The sequence below is a fragment of the Alosa pseudoharengus genome, unplaced genomic scaffold (genome assembly GCF_046254945.1).
Source record: "Alosa pseudoharengus isolate Yale_2024_CS ecotype anadromous, Long Island Sound unplaced genomic scaffold, YU_APseudo_1.1 YU_APseudo_1.1_scf_5, whole genome shotgun sequence".
NCBI lineage: Eukaryota > Metazoa > Chordata > Actinopteri > Clupeiformes > Clupeidae > Alosa > Alosa pseudoharengus.
The window spans coordinates 14,057,908-14,084,324 of NW_027468837.1; the positions used below are offsets into that span (position 1 = coordinate 14,057,908).

Here is a 26,417-nt window from a genome sequence, read left to right on the forward strand (position 1 = left end):
CTATCATGACAGTCAAAAGCGCATGTCACTATCAAAAGCTTATTCAAATTTAGTAGGATGTCCAGTCCACATTGGGAGGGGTTTCGTTATCAAAGGTAGCCTGGCGAGCCAGACCCACATTAAAATGTAGGGTCTGGGCACTCACCGTTCGCAGTGCTCAGTCCGAGGGGCGGGATAATCAGTTGTCTTTCAAATTCCCTCTGTACGCAATAGGATATTTGTTTTCAAGTAGCAGGGAATTCAAGCCAAACCGTTGCAACTCTGCCATCAATCATTATGTTAAGCCCACCAAACGACTCTATACACGATTTCAATGGCCTGATTAAGTTTCGATTTCTGGAGCTCACAAGCCAACGGAGAGTTGCTAGACTAGCGCTAGGGGCGCGTCTAGATTTCTAGGCTATATCAAAGGTGGAGCGCATGGCGCAACAAGGTGTTCCTAGGTTTTTTAATCAGTCATATGGGTGTGTTTGGGGCGTAACATCATTTAAACCAATGACAATGACATCTATCATTCCCTTTAATGGACCTAATTGGTAAAATATGAGTTGTCTCCACCTTGGGATAGTAGGAAACGTAATTTCGATCTCTTTGTATGTCTTGACATGTGAAGAAATTGACAATAAAGCAGACTTTGACTTTGACTATAATGGCGCAAAGCCGGTATTTTGACATTCAACAGCGCATTTGAAGGAGGCTGCTTGCTAGACCGTATGGAATAGGCCTAGTCACTAAACCATGCTTTACTAAAACCTAGCATATACTCACGCATTTGCACTCCTCTATTATTTGAACTCATTGGCAAAGTGAAACTAACTTCACCACCAGTCAACGACAAGACAGTTATATGCAGCAACAGTTACTTTCACTATTGACTCAGACTGACAATGGGTTACCATCGAAAACATAGGCTGGAAAAAGCAACACTTACCCTAATATTGCTCAAATGACTGGAAAAAAAAAATTATCCTGCAGAGGAGTTGCTTATATCTCGTGACAGTGTGTCTTTAGCTGTGCTCCATACGTGTCTCTCTCGCCTCTCCCCTAATTGCAAATGATGGTGAACAACTACTCATCATGAGATGTACAGTATTTCGTAATATCTTTATTCTAATTATGTTTCCCATTGTAATCGTGCAATGTGTAATGTTTTGCATGGACATGTGCATTGTTTAAAAAATAAACGTGCAAAATACCGAATTAAACTTGGCACCGGGTGAAAAACGAGTTTTACGCCATGCGCCAGGGTGCAAAATACAGCCCGTAATCTTCAATGGTCACAAGCTACCGCATGCACTGCATGTTCAAAAACATACCAGTGGTTCTCCACACGGTGTCATTATTTCCACTACAATAACCACCGTATCAACATTCTAGGTCATAGCCTACGCATTCTACTTCCACCAGCACCAATTATAAAATAATCACTAACATTTTATAGTGTTGGCTATAATAATTTAAAATTAACACTGTCCTTAATAATGGTGAGAGCAAGTGTCAATTTCACATTAATACTTATAACAATGTTAATTAGACGATGGATGAACGAATGAAAACATTAGCAATCAACCACAGGTGATCAATCAGTTTAGAATCTGTCGTCTGGATTGGCGTAGGCTAAACTCGACTGCACGACAACCAAACTGGATGAGACTGGTAAGCAGGCAAGGTGTAGCTAAATAAATAGTGAGCATGTCTGTCATATCACTTCGTAGGCTGACTTCTTAAAAATATATCGTAGGCCTAGAGAACATTTTAAACATTTAACTGTTAGTTAGGCCTAATTGAAATATGCTCTTCAATGAACCCTTCAGCATCGTAGGCCTAAAACGAAGTCAAGGCCTTGCTGAAACGGCCTTGGCCGTTGATTCCTTGACGTTAATTAGTGCGTAGCCTACAGTCGCTTCATTTTAACTAGCTGTTTTCGACTGGTTTCTAGAACATTGCAGGTCGACAAATTTCAGCTATTTGACATTTAGAGCGTCATTATGCGGCCGTCTTAGAATGAACGCGATCTTAACCTTGTTTGAGAAATGCTTTTGTCCCTGGGGTTGTGCAGCGCCAGAGTGTGTTGTACCAGGCTAGCAGCACTCACAGTGGAAGACTCATCGTAATGCACTTAGGCATTTATCACACTCCTGCACCTAGCACAGCATCCTAATCCCTTATATTTTCTTCATTACCCCCTGTCACTCTAGCCGAACTCAATTACATAGGTGTGCACACATACATTTTGAGTGTATGAGAGAAAGAGATAAATTCAGGATCACATACTGAGTAGCCTTGGTGAAATACTTTGGCTGTTGATGATGTCTTGTGAAACAGGCAGTAGGTCTCTCACCAGAATACACAGTTGCCTGAAGGGCTAGAGACCTATGTGTGTGGATAGACTCACATTAAGACTGGGACTGTTTTCAGTCTGGCATTGGGTAGGAAGTGATGAATTTTGGTGCCAGATTCCCCCCAAGCACTGGCTGGGCCGGCACTGGGCTTGTGAATGATCAGCTCCAAGGTTTCATATCACTCCTCAGTTTGGAGATTGATGTGACATGTTGGGGTATGGCAGACCTTGTTTTTCTATCTGTCTTTTTCCTTGTGGCGCTGTGCTCTTGATGTTTCATGCTTGAAACTGTGTTGCTCCTGTCTCAAATGGGCTGAGTTGTATTGGTGTGTCTTTGTTCAGTATAGAGAGAATTATGTAATGCAAGCTGATGTCATTGAAAAGGAGCCACCCACTCTCCACGGTTACTTAGGTGATTATCATGGCAGATTACAGCCCTGTGACATCAATGTATCCGAGATAACCATTCAATATGGGCAGGTTGTTTTTCATCATATGTATATGTTGGCACTTAAGCTTTGATTAATTAAATTAATCACTCTCTCCTTGCTCCTCACGCTGGTTTTTTATAAATGGTTAAAAAAAAACCACCATCCTTACTTATGTTCATTTTCATATTTGAAATGGTTCAGCCTTACACTTTGATGTGTAGCCTAACAGGATCATACATAGAAATTCATCAATTAGTCACCTCAGTGATTATGCAAAGTAGGAGGTCCAAGGGGCCTCCAATAGCAGTACTGTATATGCCAGAGAGACTGTAATAAGTGGAGACGGTTGCTCAATATTTGTGACTACATGCACAGGCTGTGCTCTCAGTGGGTCAGAGGTGAAAAAGTGTCTGATGCAACGGGAGGAGGGAGTGTGAGCGAGAGAGGGAGAGGGTGAGACGACGGATAAAGAGCTATTTGATACTCATCTTGACAGTGATCCCATCACACAGCAGTGGGGCGATTTGTTTCAGAAGAGAGAGAGAGAGCGCGAGCATTCTGACCTGCCAGGTATTTCACATTTAAGAGCCGGGTGCTACGGTAGAGAGGTGGCCTCTATCAGCTGTCGGGATTATATCAAGATATTGAGCTTACAGGAATGGTGTAGCTTACCAGCTGTTTTATGAAATGCTACTTTCCCCCCCTCCTTAAAGGCAAAAAAAATGGACTGGAATGCCTCATAGGGGAAAGTCACAGCCATCCTCAATGCTTAGTGATCTGATACGTGTTAAAAGGGAGAAATGGAGTTGGGAATTGAGTGAAAATTGATTTCTGTAATCTTGTTGGTCCGTGAAGGGTTTATCACAGTAAGAGGAGCCTGGCTAGGTTTGTGGTTTAATATGTGCCTTTCAGAACTGTTCATATTATGCTTATGATGCTTTAAAGATTAAATGTTTTGGGTGCTATTTCAATGCGGGGTATTGATTTTATTTTGGTATTTTCTTTGTGCATTGAAAGGCAGAGTGGTCTTCCAAGTCTCTCTCTCTCTCTCTCTCTCTCTCTCTCTCTCTCTCTCTCTCTCTCTCTCTCTCTCTCTCTCTCTCTCTCTCTCTCTCTCTCTCTCTCTCTCTCTCTAAAATCCTTCCTTTCTTTCTCTCTCTCTAGGAGACCATGACCATGGAATATGCCAAAAAGTCTCTTTCTCTGCTGACCCCGACCTCTCTATCCAGGTATGACCATATGGAATGTCAGTGGTTGTCACAACACGCAAAAGCGCTCAATGGCAGGTCCTCGCTTTAGCAGTACTAGCACTATCTAAGGTGCCAGCTCTTGGGGTGTCAGAGATTTAAGAGGGCACTGCCACCTCCAATGCAATCTTAACAGAGGTGGCACAAAACTGGGTGTTTGCCAAAGGAGCCACAGACGCCAGGACTGCCACTGAGTGTGCGTGTGTGTGTATGTGTGTGTGTGTGTTTGAGTGAACTTTACTGTAATTTAGCTGCTCTTGTGTGCGTCTGCCAGATGCGTGTCTGCCAGTGTGGCCGCCAGCGCCTCCATGACCCAGCAGTTGCTGACGGGCTCGACTCCGCGCCAGAGGCCATTTCGAGTGGCCAACGCTGACCGCACTGCCAAGAAGGGCATCATGGCAGACAGTCTGCGCGACTTGCTGGACAAGGTGATGGAAGAGAGAGAGAGAGAGCACACACACACACTCTGACTGGCAGGCTAGAGGAGAAGGCAGGACTGGGCGTTTTAAAAGGGGAGACAGCATGAATAGCCTGTTTTTGATGTCACTGACAGCCCCCACCCCACCCCCCAAAAAAAAAAAGTCATACGCAGTTAGACATGAGTCAGTAACAGCTGAAAGAATGGACACGGGATGGATGAGTCAGTGTTTTCAACGGAAGCGGAGGGAGAGAGATTGAGTGATTGGCTTGTTGACAGGCTGGTCCCTCTACTTGACGTCGTAGTGGAGGGTTTCAGCAGTCTCTCAGGCTTGATGGACATTTTTAACTGACATTGTTTTTTCCCTTTCCTTTATGTAATCAGAATATAGTCTCTTCCAATCAATGCATTTCATGTTCATTTCCCATTCCCAGCATTCAATATATGTTTTGCTTTTGTCTAAATTGAAGGGTGTGTTTTGGGATAGGTTTGTGTGTATGTGAGTGTGTGTGTGTGTGTATGCATTTTTTTTATCAGGCAGTACACTGAATTGCCCAGTGTTTTGTCCATGATGTGTATTCTAAAAATAAATCGACAAGCTGTCTTGTTTGTCTCCACCTAGGTGATGGATGGACTGCATGTGTCCTGCGTGAGCGCTTTGGTGCTTGATGAAGATGGCACAGGGGTGGACACAGAGGACTTCTTTCAGACGCTGAGGGACAACACAGTCCTTGTAGTCTTGGAGAAAGGACAGAAATGGACTCCTTCAGACCAGGTCAGTGTTGCTCATTATTATGGAGGTGACCAAACGGCAGGACTAGTTGCTTGTTTCTTTTCTGTCCCCCAGGTAGATTGGTTAGACCCTTTTTAAAGGTCTGCTGACAGGAAAATAAAAGAACAGCTTGACTGATTGCAGACGCCATTCTACGCATGTGGAATCTGTAATGCTTTGGAAGCTCTTTTCTGATATTAAAAAAAGAAGTGATGCAGACGATGCGTTGCGCAGACAATAAAGTGCCTCAACCTTTTCAGTTAATTTCCCCCCCATCCCTCTGCCCGATGTTTTGGAGCAAGTCAGAGTAAAGTTGCATTTAAAGTACTGTTTATGCGACGGCTTTTCAATTTGAATGCTGTTTGTCCACTGTGATTCATTTGCATAGTCACTTAATTGCGTCAGTAATGATTGGTTGGCACCTGAATGCCATTAGCCTTCATGTTTACTTGTTTCCCCTCATGCTGAGCGCCTTCCATTAGCATATGCCATTTCTCCCCCTGTTGTCCGTCATCTCTGATCATTTAAGGAACGTTAATCTATATTCTGAGGCACGCTAAATTAATTTTCGGATGACTGAACCATGGGTGGGAGGTGACAGAGATTGTGTGGGGGTTGAGGGCCTGCATGGTGCAGGAGAGAGGGAGCAGAGCAGTGTCCATTCATCACAGTTTGACAGCCAACACAGAAGTTAGTCACCTATCCTCTCCCTGACACCGAGTGGAGTTTTTTTTTGGCAGTTTCCTACAGCTGTAGGCTGTGAAAGTTGTGGTGTACTCAGGCAGAATATTAAGTTGCAATGTGAGATTTTTCTCCTCTCTTTTGCTGACCGTGTTGTAATCAGTACTGGCTTTCTTGCCCTGTTTTGTTTTGCCTTCTAGAAAAACAAACATCTGTATTCATTGTCCACATGGGCTGATGTCTTTAATGAATTCAGCCTCCCTGCGTGCTTTCTTTCTGTTCTTGTCCAAAGGCCACTTTAGTCAAGGCTCAGCATGTGAGCCGAAGCCCTGGCTGCAGGAAAGATGTGGCCAAGTTGACCTTTGACCTGTACAAGAACCACCCTAAGGAATTCATTGGCTGCCTGAATGTGAAGGCAACTCTGTACGGAGTTTACACTTTGTCTTACAACCTTCGCTGCTATGAGGCTAAGAGGATACTGAAGTGAGTATTACTGTGTGTGTGTGTGTCTGGGGGGGGGGGGGGGTCAGAGACAGCCAAAAATGGGAGTGCATACATGCGGAAGGTGTAGTAGAGGGTGCTGGAATGTTTATTGTTTGGGATTAAAATGTTGCGTTATGTCACTTGTGCTGAATGACTCATATTTTTAGGCAAAAAGCTGAGAGGTGGAGTTGGAGGATTAAAATTTTGCAGAATCAACAACTATCCTCAATCAGTGTTTGCCGCTTGTGTTAGTTTGCAAAATCCCTCTGGAGAGACAGTGACAGAGAGACAGAAAATGACACATGAAGAAAGAGCAGTCTGACAACTCAATTGAGAGCAAAAGACAAGGACGAAGACTATTAATAAACCCTCTCCCCCTCGCTCTCTCCTTGCCCTTGTTTTGTTTCCTCCCCCTATCTTTTCCCTCTTGACAGGGAGGCCTTGCGATGGACCTTGTTTACAATGCAAACCACTGGCCATGCCCTGCTGGGCACCTCCTACTACATGCAGGCCCTTCTGGACGAGGAGGAGGATCAGGAACAGCAGGTGCTGGCACAACTGAAGGCACCGAAGAAATGCCACGTGCCTGGCTATCTCTGGGGGTAGAGCTAGCTGTGTTTTAAGCAAGGCACTCGCTCCCCTGGCGAGCAAACACTTGAAAGGGCTTATGAGGAACAGGGAAGCGGGGTTGGAGTGGGAGAGAGGGGTGGGTTGGAGATTGGTACGTGGCACAATAAGATGATCTCGGCACCCCCCCCCCCCCGACCCCCCAATGTATTAAACACTATACAGTAATCTACACATTTTTTGTTCCATGCTGCTGTTACTTGCGCCTATGTGTGGATTAATTGCACAGGTATCTAAAAGCAACACCAACAAGCAACATCAGTGATTCATCAACTCGTAACAGGGTGAACGGCACTTCTGCATTCGCTTTGCGGCCCTCTATTGCCTATAACCGCACTGTAAGTTTGCCAGATCGGGTAGCGAATCTGTAGTTCGATGGAATGAGACATAAGAAACTACAAATTTGACTTGCATGATGTCGCAATACATCATACTTTCATAAAATCATGCAACATATTCTACCTTGTCTGTGGACATCGTTATTTGCAAAGCCGGAGCTGGATAAACAAATAGCGTGTGTGTGACAAAGGAAAAGTTCTTTGGTGTTGCTTTAATGGTTGCTGCATCTGCTTAATAGTATTGTATTTTCCACTGCCCCTGTTACTCAAATATTTTTTTTTTTCAGTTTGTTGTCATTTTTTTCTTTTGTCATACTAACAGCATATTTATAATGATTGTATTTGTACGATAACTGAACTTGTATATAATGCGTTCGTAAAGCCCAATATAAGTGCTATTTCCTATCTATTATTTTACAACTTTTTGAAGTGACTCACTGGCTTGACTGCACTTCACTGTTTTTTACTGTACTACTACTCTAATAAAAAAATATAAATGTTAACATGTGACTGACAAGACATGCTGCCCATTTTACAGAACTGTAAGGAAAAGGGCTTCCTGTGGGTTTTTTTGCAGCCTAGTTTCCTGTGTGCTTCTCTGCGGTGGTTTTAGCCCAGCAGCCACAGTAAGTGGGATCCACCTGGGCTCCAGTTTGAGAGGTGTCCTCGTTTCAGTTTTGCCGAGTAATTGGCAACATGTGCTCTGGTTTTCCTCTCCTGCAGTAATTGGCCCTCTGCTCCACCAAGCTGACAGTGGCTCAGTTTTTTTTTTTTTTTTGACGCACACAAGGATAAGAAATGCAGGCGGTTTCAGTTGGATATGCTGACGTACAGTAGAGAAATGGGGGGACTGAAAATTATCTTCTCCTTTATCCCATCCCAACTCTTCCTCTCTCCCTTTAGTTCAGTGTTTCTCAAACCTTTTCAGACCAAGGACAACTTAACCAACTAAAAAACCCCATCAAAAACCACCTAGCCAAAAAAAGAAAGAGTAGACCTACTTCAACAGTATATTACACAATAGGCCTACTCCAGTGGTTCTGAAACTGGGGGTTGCATAAAATATTGGAGGGGTCGTGAAATTATTTGCAAAAGTTTTTAGTCAAAGGCTGCCATTGACATAATGCCTTTGCTGTTGACACAGCCTACCTACAGTATGAGAGAAGACATGTTCTGCCTCTGCTTCCAACGCCCATCTCACAACATTTCGAAACCAAACTCCGCCGGTTAGAGAGAAGGGGGTTGCGAGACTTGGCCCGTGTTTTTTGGGGGGTCGCCAGACAAAAAGTTTAAGAACCACTGGCCTACTCAATGAACCACCTTGCTTATTGTCTTTACACCTTGCTTATAGTGTCGGAGGATTCATGATTTAAACCAGCGTAGCTTACATAGGCAGTGTTGCAGAACTGTTTGGATTTACATACAAGTTGGTTCAATATTACAAACAACTCATCCATATTATATTTTAGCACATCTGCTCGTGGACAACTTGGGATAGCTTGCGGACTACCAGTGGTTCGGACCACACTTGGAGAAGCAATGCTTTAGTTTCTTGACTGTGTAGTTGAGGAGTGACTTGGAGTCACATCAGTTGCTATAGCTGAGGGAGGCAGAATGTAATGTGCACAATTATTTGAGGGGTTGAAGGAAAAGACTAAAAGCAGAAGACTGCGTTGTTTCCCCCATAGATATTAGAAAGCTAGATACGGCGGCATCGTAAACACGGCCGCCATACTGTCTATGGGCAACACTTGCCGGTAATCAGAGGCACCTGTCTGATTTCCAGTCAGTCACATGCTCTTCCATTGGCCTCCAGTCATTGTTGCCCCCACCAAGATGGTGTCGCTGTTTACGTACCTTTTGGAGCCCAATGCGGTATCTAGCTTTCTAATATCTATGGTTTCCCCACCCACATTCTGACAACTGTACTCTACCTCTAATTGGGCCTAAATGAAGAATAGGTCTGGACTTAATCAGAGACTTTCTAATGAGGAGACACAGCACTCCAAAGAATCTCCCATAGAAATGTATGGGGTTAGTTCGTAACGCAAACATGGCAGTCGTCTACACATATTCCGCCCTTTCCGCCACCAAAAGTTGACATGAGTACATCGTGCCAATCATGTGTTGTGATCTCGCAGCTGGAGCGAGGTTGGTGTGTCGTGATTCGTGAATCATTGCACACGCGCAGTTCTACCTGGAATAGATGCCCGAGTAGACTTGCCTAAAAGGACTTTGACTCAGTTCACCTTTAATTTCCAAGGGAAGTAAACCAGTGGTGAAATTACGAAGTTGTGTAAGCTCTTACCGAATCCTTTCAGGAGTAAATAAGTCATAGTATAAATCTCACCCCATGCTGGATAAAGCGGCTAAGATCTGGCTGGTCTCAGGGCTATTTAACCTCATCATCTCACTTCTGACCAAGTGACCAACAAAGGCAACAGGTACCACTCAGTTGTGGACAGTTTTATCTTTCCACACAATGTTCTCACCTTTCTAATGGGGTCTTTTTAGTTTATCATAGTATATCATAGAACAGTTAAGAGATGACAAGAAATGAGTGAGGGAGAGAGATGGAGAGTGAGTTTGGGAAGGCCGTATATGGACCTCAATCGATCTCAGGCCATACTCAAACCTCAAACCTATGATCCCTTTTTCACCCGTTTGCATCCCTGGTATGCTTCCAGAAGGAGCTATCCATAAAAACGAATGCACACTGGAAGTTCAGCATGTGGTATACTGATATACTGAACATTTTAACTGAAACATTTACTGATAATGAAATAGCAAAGCATCAGAATTCAACCGTTGCCAACTAAACAATGACTAAACTAAAACTAAAAATGACTATTCTTGAATTTCCCCTAGGGATCAATAAAGTATCTATCTATCTATCTATCTATCTCTAAACAAAAATAAGCAGCTTAACATTTAGGCTCAAATCAAATGTATTTCTGCTTCAAGAACCATTAGTTCAGAACTGGCCAAGAGCATCAGTCATCTTGGAGGGAGTGGGGATGAGGAAGAAAGATGAAGAGATTGAAGGTTAGGGGTCAATATGTGCAGTTGTGATGTAACAGTGTTACATCCACACACACTCAGATCTCCACTCACCCAAAGGGATTACCCCTTCATTTTGCCCATCTGAAAATGGGTGATTGCTTGCTGCAGATCCGGCCAAAACAACACCCAAATAATCCACTTTATTGTGTTGAGAATAGGTCCCTGCACGGGTGAGTTCACATTTACCAGTGTGGCATGAAACAGACATTTTAACAGGCTTTTAACTAATTGCTCATTTATTTAAGGGTGGCCAGCCAGTGTACACAGTTTATCAATTAACTTGACTTGTCTTAGAATAATTTCCTCTCACACAAACATGCAATCAGGGGATTTTCACTGTTATGTAAAGCAAATAAAGTTGCTGTGGGACTTGAGATTGATACTCACTTAACCAAATAGAGCAGCCCTTTTGTGTGGTTTGCTCTAAATGAATAATGAGCACCTTTCAACCTTTTTTTTAGTTTAGCTTGATCAAAAAGACCACCATGTTATTAAATAGATTTATTAGTTTAAGAAAATCAATACTAAATTGATGTTTCTGTGTAGACAACATTCACAGCACTTCAGCAGAACCCTAAAAAGCCACTAGCTTTCATGTAGGTGAGGAGAGTGAAGATTGTTTAGCTTGGACTTATCTTCTCTGTCATATGGATTCACTAAAAACTGACACAAATCAGATTGTTGAGGAGTGGATGTCAAGGTCACTATCTTCAAGCCATCACTCTAATTTAAGTGTTGTTTCTTTTCACAGCCATCATTTCTATCTTTTTCATTTTTTGCTGCTTCATTAATCCATGCTCTCTATCTATCCATTTGAGTCAGAGGCACATATGGATACATGATACCACACAGACATGCCCACACACTTGCAATGTGCTAAAACCACGTGATCCATATTTCCCATGCAGTGTTTTTGGAACAATCCACCTTTGGCGGTCTACATGCAATTGACTCCTCTCCATTGGCTTTGATAGAGGTTTTTAGAAGCCGATCTGTTAGATCTTTAATCTCTCTTTTAAAAACAATCTGACTAGAACTCTTGATACATGCTCTCTTGAAGATTAAAGTCATATGTCCTTTAAGACGGGTGTCACGCAGGGGATAACAAGCTGGAAAGCCCCGTATCCGTCCTGCACGAGAGAGAGTTTCTCAGTGGGAGAACACAGCAGCACGACATTGTAAAGGATTGCCATTCAAGGTCATTCACAAACATTTCAAGCGCAATTACCATTTTGTAGCTTATCTTTATACTTAATTTGGATGTGAGGGTGAATGTAAAAAGGGTGTTGAAATCTCCAAAATCCCTACACAGAAGATGCACATCTAGCCTACCTTCATACAAAATGATGAGCACATCCCATTGTCTAGGCTGTTAAAATAAACGAGAGATCACTGGTAGGCTACCGACAAACGCGTTAAAAGGGCTTGTTAACGAAATGAGGGGTAGGCTATTGCGTCAAGGCACGTGAGGGAATCTCTGACTGCAACTTCATATTTTTCACTCAGCATCGGGGACTCAGGGGTTGACAGCTCATTTTTGAGTAGGACAGCATTTGAGCCCATTTCCATTCATAACAATTATAAATTCAAGTAATTCTGTTAAAGGAGCGCCTCTGGCACGTTCACCCTTGAGGAGTCTCGGATGACCTTGCATGAATGTGTAGCGCCTCCCTCCCTCCATCCTCGTAGCCTACTCACGGCTCGGAGCCTATTCGAGCCCGACACCCCCGCCCGTTCCCCTTCTCCCTCCCCGGCAGCCTGCAGACATCGCCGTATTGGACAAGAGGGAAGAGCTCCTTCTGTATCTCTGGTGGGTACCCACTGGTCCTAAACCGCAGTGCGTGTGACAAGGAGTCAACCTGTCAGAGAAAAAGCTCTATTTGCTTGTTTTCTCCGTCCCAACAGCCTTTGTAGTAGCCTATAGCCTAACTGATACAGCCACGGAGACAAATGGTAGGGTTTCTTCAAATGCGCGAAAAGTAGAGTATTTAAAAGGATGGACAGGTAGTGACTATATAAGGGAAGCCCCTCGCGTGTGATGTGCACTGACACACGCTTGATTTGTTTACTGAGCTCAAACGGTGTTTTGCTTGAATAAAAAACTTTCCAGACGTAGGCTACCGTTGAAAGAGGAGCAGGCTGTGGGTCTCAGGAGGCAGGACGATGGGCACCTGCAGAAGAATGTAGCGGGAACCGGACCACACCGCAGCGGGAGGTAAGTTCAGTAGCACATCTGCTATACACCAACCGCTAATACCGCATGGTATATATTTTGCTTAAGTGTTGAAGATAATTTCTGTTCGCGTGTTTCAACGTCAAAATCTATAGGGTGTTTTCTGACATTATTCTGTTATTATACTGTAATCGTGAGAGTTGTCGTAGGCCTATATTATAGGATATGTCAATGAAATATGACAAATTGCATATCAATCTACTGGCACATGGCAGCTGTGGCAATATGTTCTGTTGTTAAGGTTGAAGCACACAACCTGTAAAACACAGGGACTCATTTCACTTTGTTTTGAGGGATCAACCAAGGGAGGAAATCTCATTAACATAAGTTTGGATTAGAGGTTATGTTAGTTGATTTTAAGTGGAACTCAAAAATCAACTAACGACCTGAGTGGCAGTATTTTTGGAATGTATCCCAATGTATTGTAATGTATTTATTCATTTGCAAGCAATGGCAAGATTATTTTCCATCTATAAAATACAATATAGCCTGCTACATTAGGCTCAGTGGTAACACAATTCAGTTATCTAAGAATTTCACAAAAGATAGTCACATACTTAAATCATTTACTGCTTGTTATTGCTTTAAACTGAGATTTGCACTAAACATGTGAGTTTGGAAATATTTGTTCGTATAGGCTACTGTGCAGAGGGATCTTTCCATGGAATGGATTTGTTGTTGTTTGACTCTGAGCATGCGGGTGCGGGCTCAGGTTTTCAGAAGCTGTTTGTTTTTCCCGACCTCCTCTGAGAACTGGTCCTTTGAGAACTTTGTAGGTCCTTTGAGAGCTATGTAGGAAAACATCTTCCACAATACTTGTGTTGAACTGCAGTATGTGTATATGTGTGTGTGTGTGTGTGTGTGAGAGAGTGTGTGTGTGTGTGTGCGGGTGTGTGAGTGTCTGGGTCTGTGAATTGTATGTTAGAGCACTCTGATGTCTGCATGTGCTTGCGTAAAAAAAATATGATGCATATGCAGATGTGCATTTGTCTTCATGGGAGCAAGGAAACATGCTATTTGCATCTTTGAGACCCCCCCCCCCCCTCCCCCTGGAAGTCTTTGTAGAACCAAACACTTCAAAGTAAGCTCTACACAAAGAAGTGCTGTTTTTGTATTGGGTAATGTAATATGATGCATCAGACACAATATTTCTCTGCGTATCACCCTACTCCATGTCTACTCTATACTCTAGCACCTCAGATCATCGCAGGAAAAGTGTGGAAGGATGAAAGTGGTGTTCCTGTTCCATCCTCTCCACTGAATAATGGCTGGGAAAAAAGCATTGAGTACTGGGCATGTAAGAGGAGGGAGCAAGAGTAGTGATGAGAAGGAAGAGAGAGAAGTGATTGTAAAAGCAGGCCAATGGAAAGATAACCTAAGCAAGCTTAAAAAAGCAGGGAAAGAAAGATGAAAGGTGGATGGATGCAGGTGTAGGCCAAAAAAGGAACATGGGAGAGAAAGAGAGAGCAGGAGAGAGAGAGAGAGGATCGAAGGGGAGAAAGACAGATGGGGCAATGAGGTTAAGATGGTGAGGACTTTTGGTCATGATGAAAGCTTTCCCATTTTAACTCCGCTGTGCCATGTCATGTGTTTGCACTCTGAGCACGAGGTAACCTCTTGACAGAGCGATAGGTCTTTCATTGCTGAAGAAAGAGTGAAAAAAAGGACACATCTGCCCCGTGTCTTTGCTTCACCGCCACTAGATGTATCAGAAGTTTTTTTTTACTTTAATTGCTTCTGTCTGTAGATAAGCAACCTCCATATTTTGCGCTAAACGACTCCACTCCCTTTCATCTTTCTCGACATTTTCTTACCTCCTCCTCTCTTTTTTTCTCTCTCTTTCACTGTCATAGTCTCTGTTTCTTCCCTCTCTGCACCTTCATTGTATTTGGCTCTCAAGTTTAGGTAGTGGCCGCTTTGATTCCAGGATTCCGCCATAAAAGCCTGTTGTTCAATTATTCATGCCACGATGAAGCAGGACAATGCAGCGCTCCAGAATTGTCTCATGTTCCCTTGAAGGTCGCTGAGCACCTATGACCAAAGCTGGCCGTCGCCAGTTAGATGACCGACCAGAGTAATTCCAGCCCAAAATGAGACCACAGGCCCATACGCATAGGTTGTTATCTGACATATCATTTAGTCTCAGAGCCCAAAATAGAAACATCAGAAAGCATGAACAATTTTGCCTGAACAAAGAAACTTTCACATTTTATGGTTATGGTATTCCAGAGAAGGTGTATCTGTTTATCTATCAGTTTATCTGATAGACTTGCATTTTAGGTTCAAGTTTATTGTCATGTTCATGTCATGTATCAGTAATGACATTTCTTATGTTTAAGAGCCAGCTGAACTTAAAAGAATAAAGTAAATAGTAATTAAATATATATTAACTGTGTGTATTTTGAAGAGGATCTACTTTTTAAGTAGATAGTTGAACAGCTTCTTCTCCTTTGCTCTTCTTACATTAGCTGAAAATTCTTCATTAAACCAATAACTGTAAAAGATAATAAAGACAGTGGTGTTATTGGGTGTATCGAAAGGTTAAAGACAAGAACAGCATCAATACACCAAGGTGAAGAGATCAATCAAAACGCCTCTGTTGCTTTCATTGTAAGGTGAGGGATAGGCCGGTGGTTAGCAAGATGACATGCAAACCTTTTGCTTTGTCTTTAAAGAAAAGTAAATGGGAACAAATTGAATGGTTAACAAGATTGGCTGTGTGGTCTTTAATTTAACTAATTAATACAAATGTAGGGAGTTTCCTGAAATTGAAATAGTGTGTCCTTCATGTTTAGTCTTTTTTGTGTTGATCCTCGTTTAGGGGGTGGGGTATAAAACATAATTCTGTCTAACCGTTGTCCAGTGTCTTACAATAGATAATTAATTTAAGCCCTTTTCATCTCAAACTACTAATATATCCTCTTAAGGATTTAATTTCATTCAGAAGGAATCCATGCATTTGGTGTCATCCACTTTTCGTGTTTAATGAATGTAGATGGAAAAATTTAACTCAAATTATTTTGATTTTAATGACGAACTATTGACACACAACATTTAATATAGTTTAATGTATGGTCACTTTAAGCAGGCTGTAGTATCAGCATAGCACAAAATAACAGCAATGACATTTGACCCATAAAAAGCAGAGGGAACAAAACATTAATTGCAGAGAGATGCAGTGGGAATTCACCTGTGGGATTCAACAGAGAAGAAAACAATATCTCATATCTAGAATAGGCCATGCTCCTTTGGCAGATAAAGAAGCCAGTGTTAGTTAGTCAACACATAGATCCCTGTATGCCTGTAATGCCATCTGAGGCATAGAAAAACATGCGGCCTCATGCTGAAACTCACCTGAGATCAAAAGCCCTTACCAGGGGAGGGAAACATTTCCATTCCTAAAACTATTTACCAGGCAGGTGGCTCCTAATTAAAGGCTTGTTACAGAAGATTAATTCAGTGATTTTCTTCATAATTTATTGATAATTGCATCATATTAATGTGATATTAAACACTGTTAAATAAAAATTAAACCGTTAGAAATATAAACAGACAATTATGAAAATGCTTGAAACATTTCTGCACAACCTTGCCATCGCAGTTGAAGGGAACAATTTTGTGAGATATTTGAAAAGGCATTTTCACACCACTGTAGAATATTGGCAGTTTCAATTTCAACCCATTTTATGACAGTAGTTTAAATGGCGAATAAAAGCTTTATGCTTATGTAGTATGTCCACCCATACATACCTGTTTCTAATGACGTCTTTGTAGCAGCCTGGAAACTGAAAGTTTTTGAAGGCATGCAGGAGATCTGCTTGTGATTCAGGCAGTGTCACAAGGGAATGCTGAGGCTTCTATCTCTTTGGCTGACGTCAGCCTTTTGCGCTGACCATGATCCTTCTTCACCAGATAGGTGCTTGATGGGTCTCTATTATGGCTGCTTCAGCAAAGATCACTGGGGCCACTCGAGTGGTAGAGAAGTAGGAAGAAATCCAATGTGCCACTGTTATTAGTACTCTCTCTCTCTCTCTCTCTCTTTCTGTGCTTTGCTCAAATTTTAATTTTGTGTTTTAGGGTATCTCATATAAAACATTTAAAGAGTTTTGTATTTTGGTCTGTAGTCACACACAATCATTCTAGATAACGCCACTACTGTGTCAGACCCTTTTTAAAACCTATTTTAAGAAATTAAAACCGGCAAGAGATATTTCCTCTCAGAGGCTAGGGAAATAACTTAAGCCTTATTGTTTGAGTATCCCTGTGTGTGTGTGTGTGTGTGTGTGTCTGTTATGCTAATAGCAAGCGTGGGCAGCCAATATGTAGACCCAATGTGTAGGCCTACTGTTAAGGAGATCTCACTTGTTTATGTCTCTGAAAATGGTGTTTGTTTTTCCTCTCTGTGTGTGCTTTTTTTTAAACTCATCAAACTTGAGAATTTTTTTATTGAACATTGAGCAGCCCAGAGCTTACAATGGCAAAGCAAAAAGTCTCCCCGCAGTTTCATGCCAAAGCCTTGAAAGGTGACCTGGCTTCTGTGAACCTATGTTGTGAACCATTGTGCACCGCGGTCCTCTCCTGTTCTGGCGCTTTCATATTCTGCCTGTGTACTGGCTACCGAGTTGTGTCATATTTGTGCTGAAATGTTGTGGTGGTTCTCTCTCCCGCGTCTGGTTATGGAGTGGGCTGTCTCACCCCTGCCAGAGTGAATGATTTACGAGTAGGAGGATCAGAGGTGTAGAGGCCAGAGGAGGCAAAAAAAATGTTTTCCATCCATCTCAACCCCCTCCCCCTTCCCGCTGATTATTTTCCAACAAATGTTCAACCATTAATCGTGTGTGTGTGACTGTGAGTGTGTGTGTGCCTGTGTAAGATTGTGTGTGTATGTTTGCGTGTGTGTGTGTATGTTTGTGTGTGTGTGTGTGTGCATGCGTACGTGTACGTGGGTGTCTACGGCTGACACATATGCACGGAAGCACACACTTGTAAGCAAATGTACTGTAAACAATTAGGAGTGATTTGTGAGGTCGGCTTTATATTTCGAACGAGAGCATTCAACAGTAAAATGTATGCTTGAAAGGAGGCAAATTGACATATTCTTTAATTGGCTGATTCCCCTTCAGTCTGAATGCTCTGTGCTAGATTGATAAAGCCCCAAATGCACAATTGGCGACACAGTAGGTGTTTAGAACACTCATTCTGCGGACTCCTATTCTATAAATTGACTTGGTGTCATGACAACTTGAAGAAGCGCAAAGTGTAGGCTTACAGTAAGCCAACTGTGGATGGCTCAGAGCCATCATGCAAACAATGGTGAATAGAAAAGGCTCTCTGCCTTCATTGCTTTCTTTGTGGTAATTTGTTTTATCTTGCTACTTTAACCAGTTGGGTTGGTCCTGGGTGAAGTTTCAGATCTATTCATTCATCTGTACTTATTATTGAAAATTCAAGAGCTAAAAATCCTTTTGATAATTTGGTCTTTAAACTGAGACAATATCAGGGATTAAGAATCAGTGTTAAATTGTTTACAGCAATTATCTGTATTGTCTGTGATTTGGTGTTGTTCCCAAGCATTTGGATTATCCAGATTTACATCTAGTGGTCACAGTAACATTTGGATTTGAAGCACCACACATAGCAGACTAATAAAGGTGAAGACATGATGTAAGACTAAATGTAGGAATCAGACGTTTTTCTTCATTTGAAGCTAATTCTAAATGAGCAGATGTTATTTGCCATAACTAAAAATGGCATGACCTGAACTACTCAGTAAGCGGAGAGATAAGGTTAATTACATTTGGGATTTCTTGGACCTCGGCTCTTTAGCCTTGAAGAACTTTGATATCACTCTCACTGAAAACAGTCCATAGAAACAGCTGTTCCGTGAATTAGCAACTTTTGTTGCGTCATGTGACATTTACCTGAACTGACTACACTGAACACATAACAACGATTTTACGTCAATTTTTATTTGTTTATTTATTTTTGACAAATAAATACATCTAAACCACCATTCAATGTCATTTTTTTAAATGTGTGGTGTTTTGTTCCTTGTACTCTGTGATAATGGTTTGGTCTTTTGAAAAAGTACATTTATTTTATAATCCATACAAAATGTTGATTACTTGTTCGTATAGAGATGACTAACATGTTCCCCAAAAGAGCTGTTTTGTACCAGGCACTGGTAAAAGGTGAATCATTCTCAAATCAAATGTGAATTACTGATTATGCCTAATATTATGTTTGATGCATTATGACAAACTACTCAGATTATTTCTGGAAAATGTTATGAAAAACAAAATATTTTATGCAGTCATCATGAATAAGGTATTCAGATGTTGCATGCATGTAAACAGACATGCAGACTGACAGAAGACAGACAGACAGATAGATAGATAGACAGGTTTTCTGAGGCTCTCTGTGCCAACACAGTCAGCTCGCACCAGTCTCCCTATCACTCAGTCTTTTTGAATGGCGGTGATAAGCAACTAAATGCTCTGATTGATTGCCTCGTAGTTTTAGATGGGTTTAGATTGGCTTCTAGTTTAGTCATCTCTCCTCTCTCTCTCTCTCTGGTGGTCGGAAGTGATTAAAACAGATTACCTGCGGCCCCTGGGCTCCCCGGTGAAATACCACGCTGGCAGGGGAGTTAATTAGGGTGTGTGTGCCAGTGCAAGCACACCTGGGCTTCACTGCGTGGCGTTCACTGCGCTCAGCTTAGCAACAGCTTCTAATCTATACTATCTCGTCTGTGAGAGAGGAGAGGGGAAGGAGGTGTGTGTATGTGTGTGTGTGTGGGGTGGGGGGGTCTGCGCACTGTGTGTCATTTGTTTTTCCCATGTTGGGCTCTGAATACGTCTGCGGCTGTTTGTGCCACTCCTCGGCAATGACTCGAGGATCCTGGCTTCTGTGTGTTGCATACAAGACGGGCTCACTGTTGAGCGTGGTTATCGGGCTCAATGGGTGATACGGAGAGACAGGTTCGTGCATTCAGCAGTTGGCTGAGCACCGCTGGCCTAAAGCCTCAGGGGTCAAGTGAAGGTCACATTGCATTGTTTCACAGACGCAAACACACTTGCTGCAACTCCTTGGGCCTCTTCAGTTCAATCAATTCATAATATGAAGTGACAGTTCAGCCAGACAAACCAGTGTGTGGTTATCAGATACTTAACAGACCATTAAGTACCAATTAAGCCATAATATTAAATCTATCTATCTATGTTTTCACTCTTTTTACAGACCTGCTTTGTTCTTAGAGCCCTTCTTATGTGGTGGCATATCAGTCATATTTGACTTCTGGATAGGCCAGAATTTTATGTTGGTCCTCTCCTAACCACTCAGACAAGAGAGATGGACACTGTAGGAGGTTGTAAGGAGAGAAAATAGTAAACGTATCGCATCATCCTTTCCAGCCCTTTCCTCTCCCTTGGAGTTCTGTGTTTACCTGAGAAGTAGGATGGCTGGCCCATGAGTGAGCAAACACACACACTCTTGGCTCAAACCCCAAACCTGCTCCTGCGGTGTGATGAGATTGTTGAAAAGTCATCAATAACAGAGACAACGATGTCCACGGCAGGCACCTACGTCGCCTTTTATCAGGGATCACAAACTGTGTCCCCGTCTTACCGGTGTCATTTTTTTTGTTGCCGCTGCCACTCCTCTCTGGCTGATCCCGCACGGCAGAGTGATGATCAGGCAGTCCGCTCACGAACAGTGCCAGCTGGAAATCTCTACGATGAGTCGATCGCAAGACTGCAGCACTTAAAAGCAGCAACCCCATCCACCTCTCTCTCTCTCTCTTTCTTTCATCCTTTCTGCCCCACACATTTCTCCTCTCCTCCCCCCACACTTTCACTTGTCATCTATCCCCTTTTGGCCCCTGTTCAGTGCTCATCCCCATCTTCTCTCTGCTTCTATCACGGCATGCATTTTAGAGTCAGCAGCAGCAATCCAGAGCCTCACCACATTTAATGTAATTTTTTCCTCCCCCCAATAGCTGAAATGGGCCGCGTTTCATAGTAGTGGCATGAGAAAAATGTCACCGGGCAAACAGCAAACTCGAACACTTGTAAGTCAATTTACTCTTTTACTCTAGTGTGATGACATTCAGAAGTACAGCACGGACAACACTCGCTCGCAGCTGGCCCCTCATTACTGCAGACTGCAGCCCGGTTGCTATGGAAACAACAACACCAGAGAACAGGGTCCGCTGGTACCAGAAAAAAAAAAGAAAGAAAACTAGTTTCATAGAATGAAAAACTAGTCAAGCACGGCAATTACATGTATGAACTTATATAGTTATATCAGATTTTGTTTTTCAGAATGTTTGGTTTGAGGTTATTTTGATTATGTGGTAAACTGTTGTATAGGTGAGCAATCCCAGGATCCATTCAGATCTATTCATAATTGATGAAAAGGACTACTACTGTACACTTGTTTTTATTTGACAGAATATGTGCTTAATGCTTCCTTTATTTTAATTAATAACTCATGAGGTTCCAATTACTGTCTGTCCTATTAACTAAAACAGATGGTCCTTTACACCTTACTGATAGAGACTCTCAATTCAGTTCCTCCACACATCATTTGGGTATTGACAGGCTGACTCAATCACTTAAATGGCATTATGCAAATACTGTTAGCTTAAACATCCACTTGCTGAAATAAGCATGCTTTTGTCTTTGTTATTAGCTGTGTGTCCATGTCTAAACTAGAGTGTCATCACATTTTCTGAAAGAAATGCCGTATATTTCCTCGGCTGAGGACAGAAGCAAATGTGTGATTTTTTTTCTTAGAGGAGTGTGCAGAATATTTTTAACCCCACCATTATATTTCAACATAAATGCTTCAAATCAAATATATTATGGCTCACTGCCAGGGTATTTAAAATGGTCTTTACTAAAGGACTCTATGTCTAATGAATGAACATCAACATCATAACCTTAAGAATATTTGCTAGCACTGCAAAACTTCTAGAGCAGTCATTTCCTGTCTGAGTCGTGGCTGTGAGCCAAAATAAAAATAAATAATTAAAGAAAAAACATGCCCATTTAAAAATGAGGACTGGGAAGATGCTGAGTTGCTTATTCTTCATAATAGGCACTAAATCTGCATGTCTTATCTTTCTACTCTGCCTGTCAATTTTCAGGGTAACCTTTAAGTCTAAATGGGACTGCATTGTTACCCTTCAGGTAGTGGCTGGTGTGTGTGTGTGTTTGTGTCTATATGTATGTATATATATGATTGTGTGTGTGAGAGAGAGTGATAGTGTGCGCCTGAATGTGTGTGTGTGTGTGTGAGAGAGAGAGATAGTGAGTGACTGTGTGTGAACTGCAGTGTATGTGTGTGTGTGGTGCCTTTGTGCAGCAACAACTGTTGAGGATCATAATGTGTGACAGAGCAGGATATCCAGGCTCCCAGGGACATGCTCCCTCCACAGAAGGAACATCTGCTGCCCAGTATGCTATAGAGACGACAGCTTTGATGGCTGTTGTCAGGCTAGAGATGGGCCAGCAGAAAGAGAGAGAGAGAGGGTGAGGCTCAGGGAGCTCAGGAGATGGCAGGTGAGCTGAAGGGAGCATGCAGTGCAGGGACAGACTGTATAGGATGTTATCCTATTACCAGCAATTTATTGACCGGGGTCTCCGGCGCCTGGACAGTTTCAATTACGGGACGGTGTATGTTTGGCTTAAAGAGCATATGTTTGAATACAATACGACCACACTCATGATTAAATATGTAGAACTACATTGTTAGAGTCTGGATAAGATTAAATATGTAGAATTACATTGTTAGAGTCTGGTTAAGATTTCTGATTTAATGTGCATAGGCAGTTTTGTCTGGGATAGGTTGTATGTTTTATATTGCTGTGCAATTAATGTATGTGTACATAACTTTTAACCCTCATGTTTCGCACTTTGCACTTGACTGCTAGTATAGTATGTACCTGTAGGAACATGTTTTCAGTGACCATTATAGTTACCATGGCCACTGAAAAAAAAGACACTTTATGGTTTTTATTTATTGTCATTGTACAGCACAGTTACAAAGCCAATGAAATGTAGTTAACAATTCAACAGAGATGCAAGACATAAGAATGATTTAGTGATAAATTGCAGTATATGACTGCATACTGATGTCCCTGTCCATTCTCTAACTACCTCTCTGCTCTCTTCCTCATACTCACTTCTTACCTCTCCTCTCCTCCTCAGGCGTGGCTCACAGCTGTCCATCACCCCTCTGACTCTTAGTAGAATGGACACCCCGCTGCACTGGGGCCACTGGCCTTGTCACCACATGAGGTAAAGCCCCTCATCGCCTCGCTGCAGCGTCGCCATGGAGACAGAGAGCTACACCACCCTGCGTCTGGAGACCAGCGATGGCACGGGGACGGTGGCGAGCGTCGGCATCCTGGAGAGCCACGGCGGCTCGGCCGTTCCGCCCCCCGTGGCGTGGCAGACGCCGTACCCGATCAGCTTCCAGGTGTCCCTGACCAGCTTCCTGATGCTGGAGCTGGTCCTCGGCTTCAGCAGCAACCTGACGGTGCTGGTGCTCTACTGCTCACAGTCCAACTTGGTGGACTCGGTCAGCAACCTGGTGACGGTCAACCTGCACATCCTGGACATTGTGGTGTGCGTGCTGTGCCTGCCGCTGACGGTGGTGGTGGTGCTGCTGCCGCCCGGTCGCGACCTGGCGCTCATCTGCTGCTTCCACGAGGCGTGCGTCACCTTCGCCAGCATCTCCACGGCCATCAACGTGCTGGTCATCAGCATGGACCGCTACGACATCTCCGTGCGGCCGGCCAACCGGCTGCTGACGCCGCGCTGGGCCGGGCTGCTGCTGGCGGCCGTCTGGGCCGTCTCGCTGGCCGTCTTTTTCATCCCGTTCATCGAGGTGGACTTTTTCGCCTCGGAAGAAGAAGCAGCGGCGGAGGAGAACGGCGGCTCATCAATCACCGCCGCCACCACCACCCAGTCGCCGGAAGCGGTGTGGCACAACCGGACGTTGCTGTGCATGGGCGGGCAGGGCTACCACATGGGACTGGGCATGTACTACCACCTGCTGTTGCAGGTGCCCATCTTCTTCGCCACGGTGGTGGTGATGCTCTTCACGTACTCGCGCATTCTCCGCGCCCTCAACATCCGCATCGGCTCGCACATGCGCAAGAACCAGCGGGGCGGTGGCTGCGGCGCCCGACGAAGCCTGGGCTGCCGGGGTCGCCGCGGACGCCGTCACCGACGCAGCAAAGCCGAGCAGCAGGAGGAGCAGGAGGCCGCTGAGCAGACCAAGCAGCTCACCCACCCGCCGCTAATCTCCTCGCCCACCCCCACGGCCACCTCCCCCCCGGCCCTGTCCACAGCGCCCCTGGTGGGTGGAGCGGACAGCAGCGCGGCGGCGTCCCCGTCCCCGGCGCCGGTGGCCTCTGTCGGGGTCCAGGCCTCGGTGTCAGCCATCATTGCCCTGCGGCGGGCCGTGCGGCGGCACCGGGACCGGCGGGAGCGGCAGCGCCGCGTCTTCCGCATGTCGCTGATCATCATCTCCTCCTTCATTGGCTGCTGGGCGCCCATCTCGGTGGCCAACGTGCTGATCCTCTGCCTGGGCCCCAACGACACGCTGGTGTCGCTGCGGCTCTGCTTCTTGGCCATGGCCTACGGCACCACCATCTCCCACCCGCTGCTCTACGCCTTCACACGACAGAAGCTGCGGCGGGTGCTCAGGGCCAAGGTCAAGAAGCGCGTGGTCTCGCTGCTGCAGGTGGACCCCTCGCCCGGGGGCACCGTCATACACAACTCCTGGGTGGAGCCGCGTAAGAGCCGCAAACATCGCACGGAGGGTAGCGACGCCACGGACCGCTGCCTGACGGAACCGCTGTGACAGAGCCATGTTCAGCACTGCAGTACTACAATCAAGGCTCCAATTATGGATGCCAATCATGTTCTAACCACAGAGCTGTGAAGAAAGCTCTTACACTACTCAAAACAGTAATGTCTTTAAGTGGTCTTCAGAACCCTATAATCTATCTCAAAAGGAGTACCTTGGGAATAATGTATTATTACCCAGGATGTAATAATGGTCAAACACATATTTTGAGTAGCGTTTAGCAGACATATGTTGTCAAGTGGATATTTTGTAGTTGTCATGTTTTTTAGCAAAAAGTAATACAATTTTCAAAGACTAGATAGCAATATAATGTTCAATAAGGGCAGTATCTAGTTAAATCTCTGCCTCTTTCCTGTGTCTATGAATGTAAATCTTCTATACACTTGTTAAAAAAACAGTACTAGTTGATGTAAATGTTTTCTTTGGGACAATTATTTTGTATTTGAGTTGTATGAATAAATTACAAAGGAAAAGGTGAGTGTATCTGGATATGGTCTGCCAGCCTATTTTCCGCAGCCCAACAAAAGACAAACTTGGGATGCCAAAGGTGTGTTCATTAAACAGCTCATGTGCTGGTGAAGACAGGGGTGATAGAAATGTAACGGCACCATCAGGTTTCCTTAGCAACTGCTAGTGGGAAAAAGTTTTACATCTGACCACCAGCATACCAGATGAACACAATACATGCAATTTCACATGCAGATGCTGTTTTCAGTCTCGGCCTGGCTGTCTGGCCCCTAGCCACTTCTCTGAATACTGACTCATACACCCCCACACACACATACAACTCTTGGGATTTACACACTGACATTGTACGGGTCTCTGCACCTAGACTATGTTTACACCAAAGGTATGGTCGACATCTTCTGACAACATACTGACAGTTGTTAAATCAGCTGCTCAGTATGAGAGTGTAGAAATGCAAGATGAGGAACAAATTAACATCTTAGAGAGCACACACACATAGACTTACACACAGCCAGCTGAGGAGACAGACAAAAATGCATACATACACGCAAAAAAACAACAACAAATGAAGAGTTTGGTTCCAAAACGCTATATCCTCCATTTCAACAAATTTTTATTTTCATTATCATTCAATTATCATTTTTTTTACATTTTGTTTTCCAGGTAATTTTAGTGCAACTGTAATTGGGTTATTGTTATTTGATTTATCTTTACCCAATCAGAACAGCAAAACTGCAATTGTATTGATATTACCTGAAATACACACTTAAAGGAATTATCCGGAGTAAAATGCACTTTAGATCAATTTACGGATGAGTACATACGTTGAGTTGACATCAAAATCATGTCATTCGGATGTGTTTTGAGAAAGTTCGATTTTACCGTTTTTAGTCAAAACTCGTTAGCCTGGAAGTGACCAGGGCAAGTCATTTCGCCGCTACAAAACGCTATTTTTATACCTCTTCTACAGTTCCAAACAACATTACACTTACGTGGTAGTGAGTAGAGGGTATCCCGAAGTATCCCGAGGTCTTTATGTGGTCGGATAGAGAGTCCAGAATGAATTTAATCAAGCCAGTACCTTTCCGGAAATGTTGCTGCTGCAGCTGGCGTCTTTAGGGGAAAGTCCATAGGAGTCGATTGCCGAGTGTGGAGTAACACGCTCTGGAAATTCACTATTTCGTTGCCGTTTAAAAAAAAAAAAAAAAAACATAGTCCAGTATTTTTTTTAAAACGGCAACGAAATAGTGAATTTCCAGAGCGTGTTACTCCACACTCGGCAATCGACTCCTACGGACTTTCCCCTAAAGAAGCCAGCTGCAGCAGCAACATTTCCGGAAAGGTACTGGCTTGATGAAATTCATTCTGGACTCTCTATCCGACCACATAAAGACCTCGGGATACTTCGGTTTGGCTTTAGGGACCCTCTACTCAC

At 43.6% G+C, this 26,417-nt stretch overlaps 2 protein-coding genes across 3 annotated transcripts; both read left to right on the forward strand.

The window, feature by feature from the left end:
• Positions 1 to 3,183: 3,183 nt before the first annotated feature.
• Positions 3,184 to 7,841, forward strand: cidec (cell death inducing DFFA like effector c). 2 transcript variants are annotated; one of them, XM_076269352.1, is made up of 6 exons: positions 3,184 to 3,342; positions 3,937 to 4,001; positions 4,294 to 4,447; positions 5,060 to 5,212; positions 6,183 to 6,373; positions 6,808 to 7,841. In XM_076269352.1, exons 2-6 carry the CDS (start codon positions 3,943 to 3,945, stop codon positions 6,977 to 6,979), a joined length of 729 nt encoding a protein of 242 aa, XP_076125467.1. In that variant the 5' UTR covers positions 3,184 to 3,342; positions 3,937 to 3,942; the 3' UTR covers positions 6,980 to 7,841. The 2 variants fall into 2 exon arrangements, with proteins under 2 accessions (XP_076125467.1, XP_076125468.1); XM_076269353.1 differs by lacking the exon at positions 3,184 to 3,342 and adding an exon at positions 3,381 to 3,657.
• A 4,287-nt stretch (positions 7,842 to 12,128) lies between these two features.
• LOC143104984 (G-protein coupled receptor 22-like) lies at positions 12,129 to 25,963 on the forward strand. The gene is made up of 3 exons (XM_076269354.1): positions 12,129 to 12,211; positions 12,512 to 12,616; positions 22,846 to 25,963. The coding sequence occupies exon 3, from the start codon at positions 22,970 to 22,972 to the stop codon at positions 24,506 to 24,508; it is 1,539 nt and encodes a 512-aa protein (XP_076125469.1). The 5' UTR covers positions 12,129 to 12,211; positions 12,512 to 12,616; positions 22,846 to 22,969; the 3' UTR covers positions 24,509 to 25,963.
• Positions 25,964 to 26,417: the final 454 nt, after the last annotated feature.

Excerpts from the sequence above, each read along its gene's own strand:
- LOC143104984 (XM_076269354.1), top strand. The coding sequence starts at position 22,970 with ATGGAGACAGAGAGCTACACCACCCTGCGTCTGGAGACCAGCGATGGC.
- cidec (XM_076269352.1), top strand. The coding sequence starts at position 3,943 with ATGACCATGGAATATGCCAAAAAGTCTCTTTCTCTGCTGACCCCGACC. Across the intron at positions 4,448-5,059 it reads TGCGCGACTTGCTGGACAAG|GTGATGGATGGACTGCATGT; the intron begins GTGATGGAAGAG and ends GTCTCCACCTAG. Across the intron at positions 5,213-6,182 it reads AATGGACTCCTTCAGACCAG|GCCACTTTAGTCAAGGCTCA; the intron begins GTCAGTGTTGCT and ends TCTTGTCCAAAG.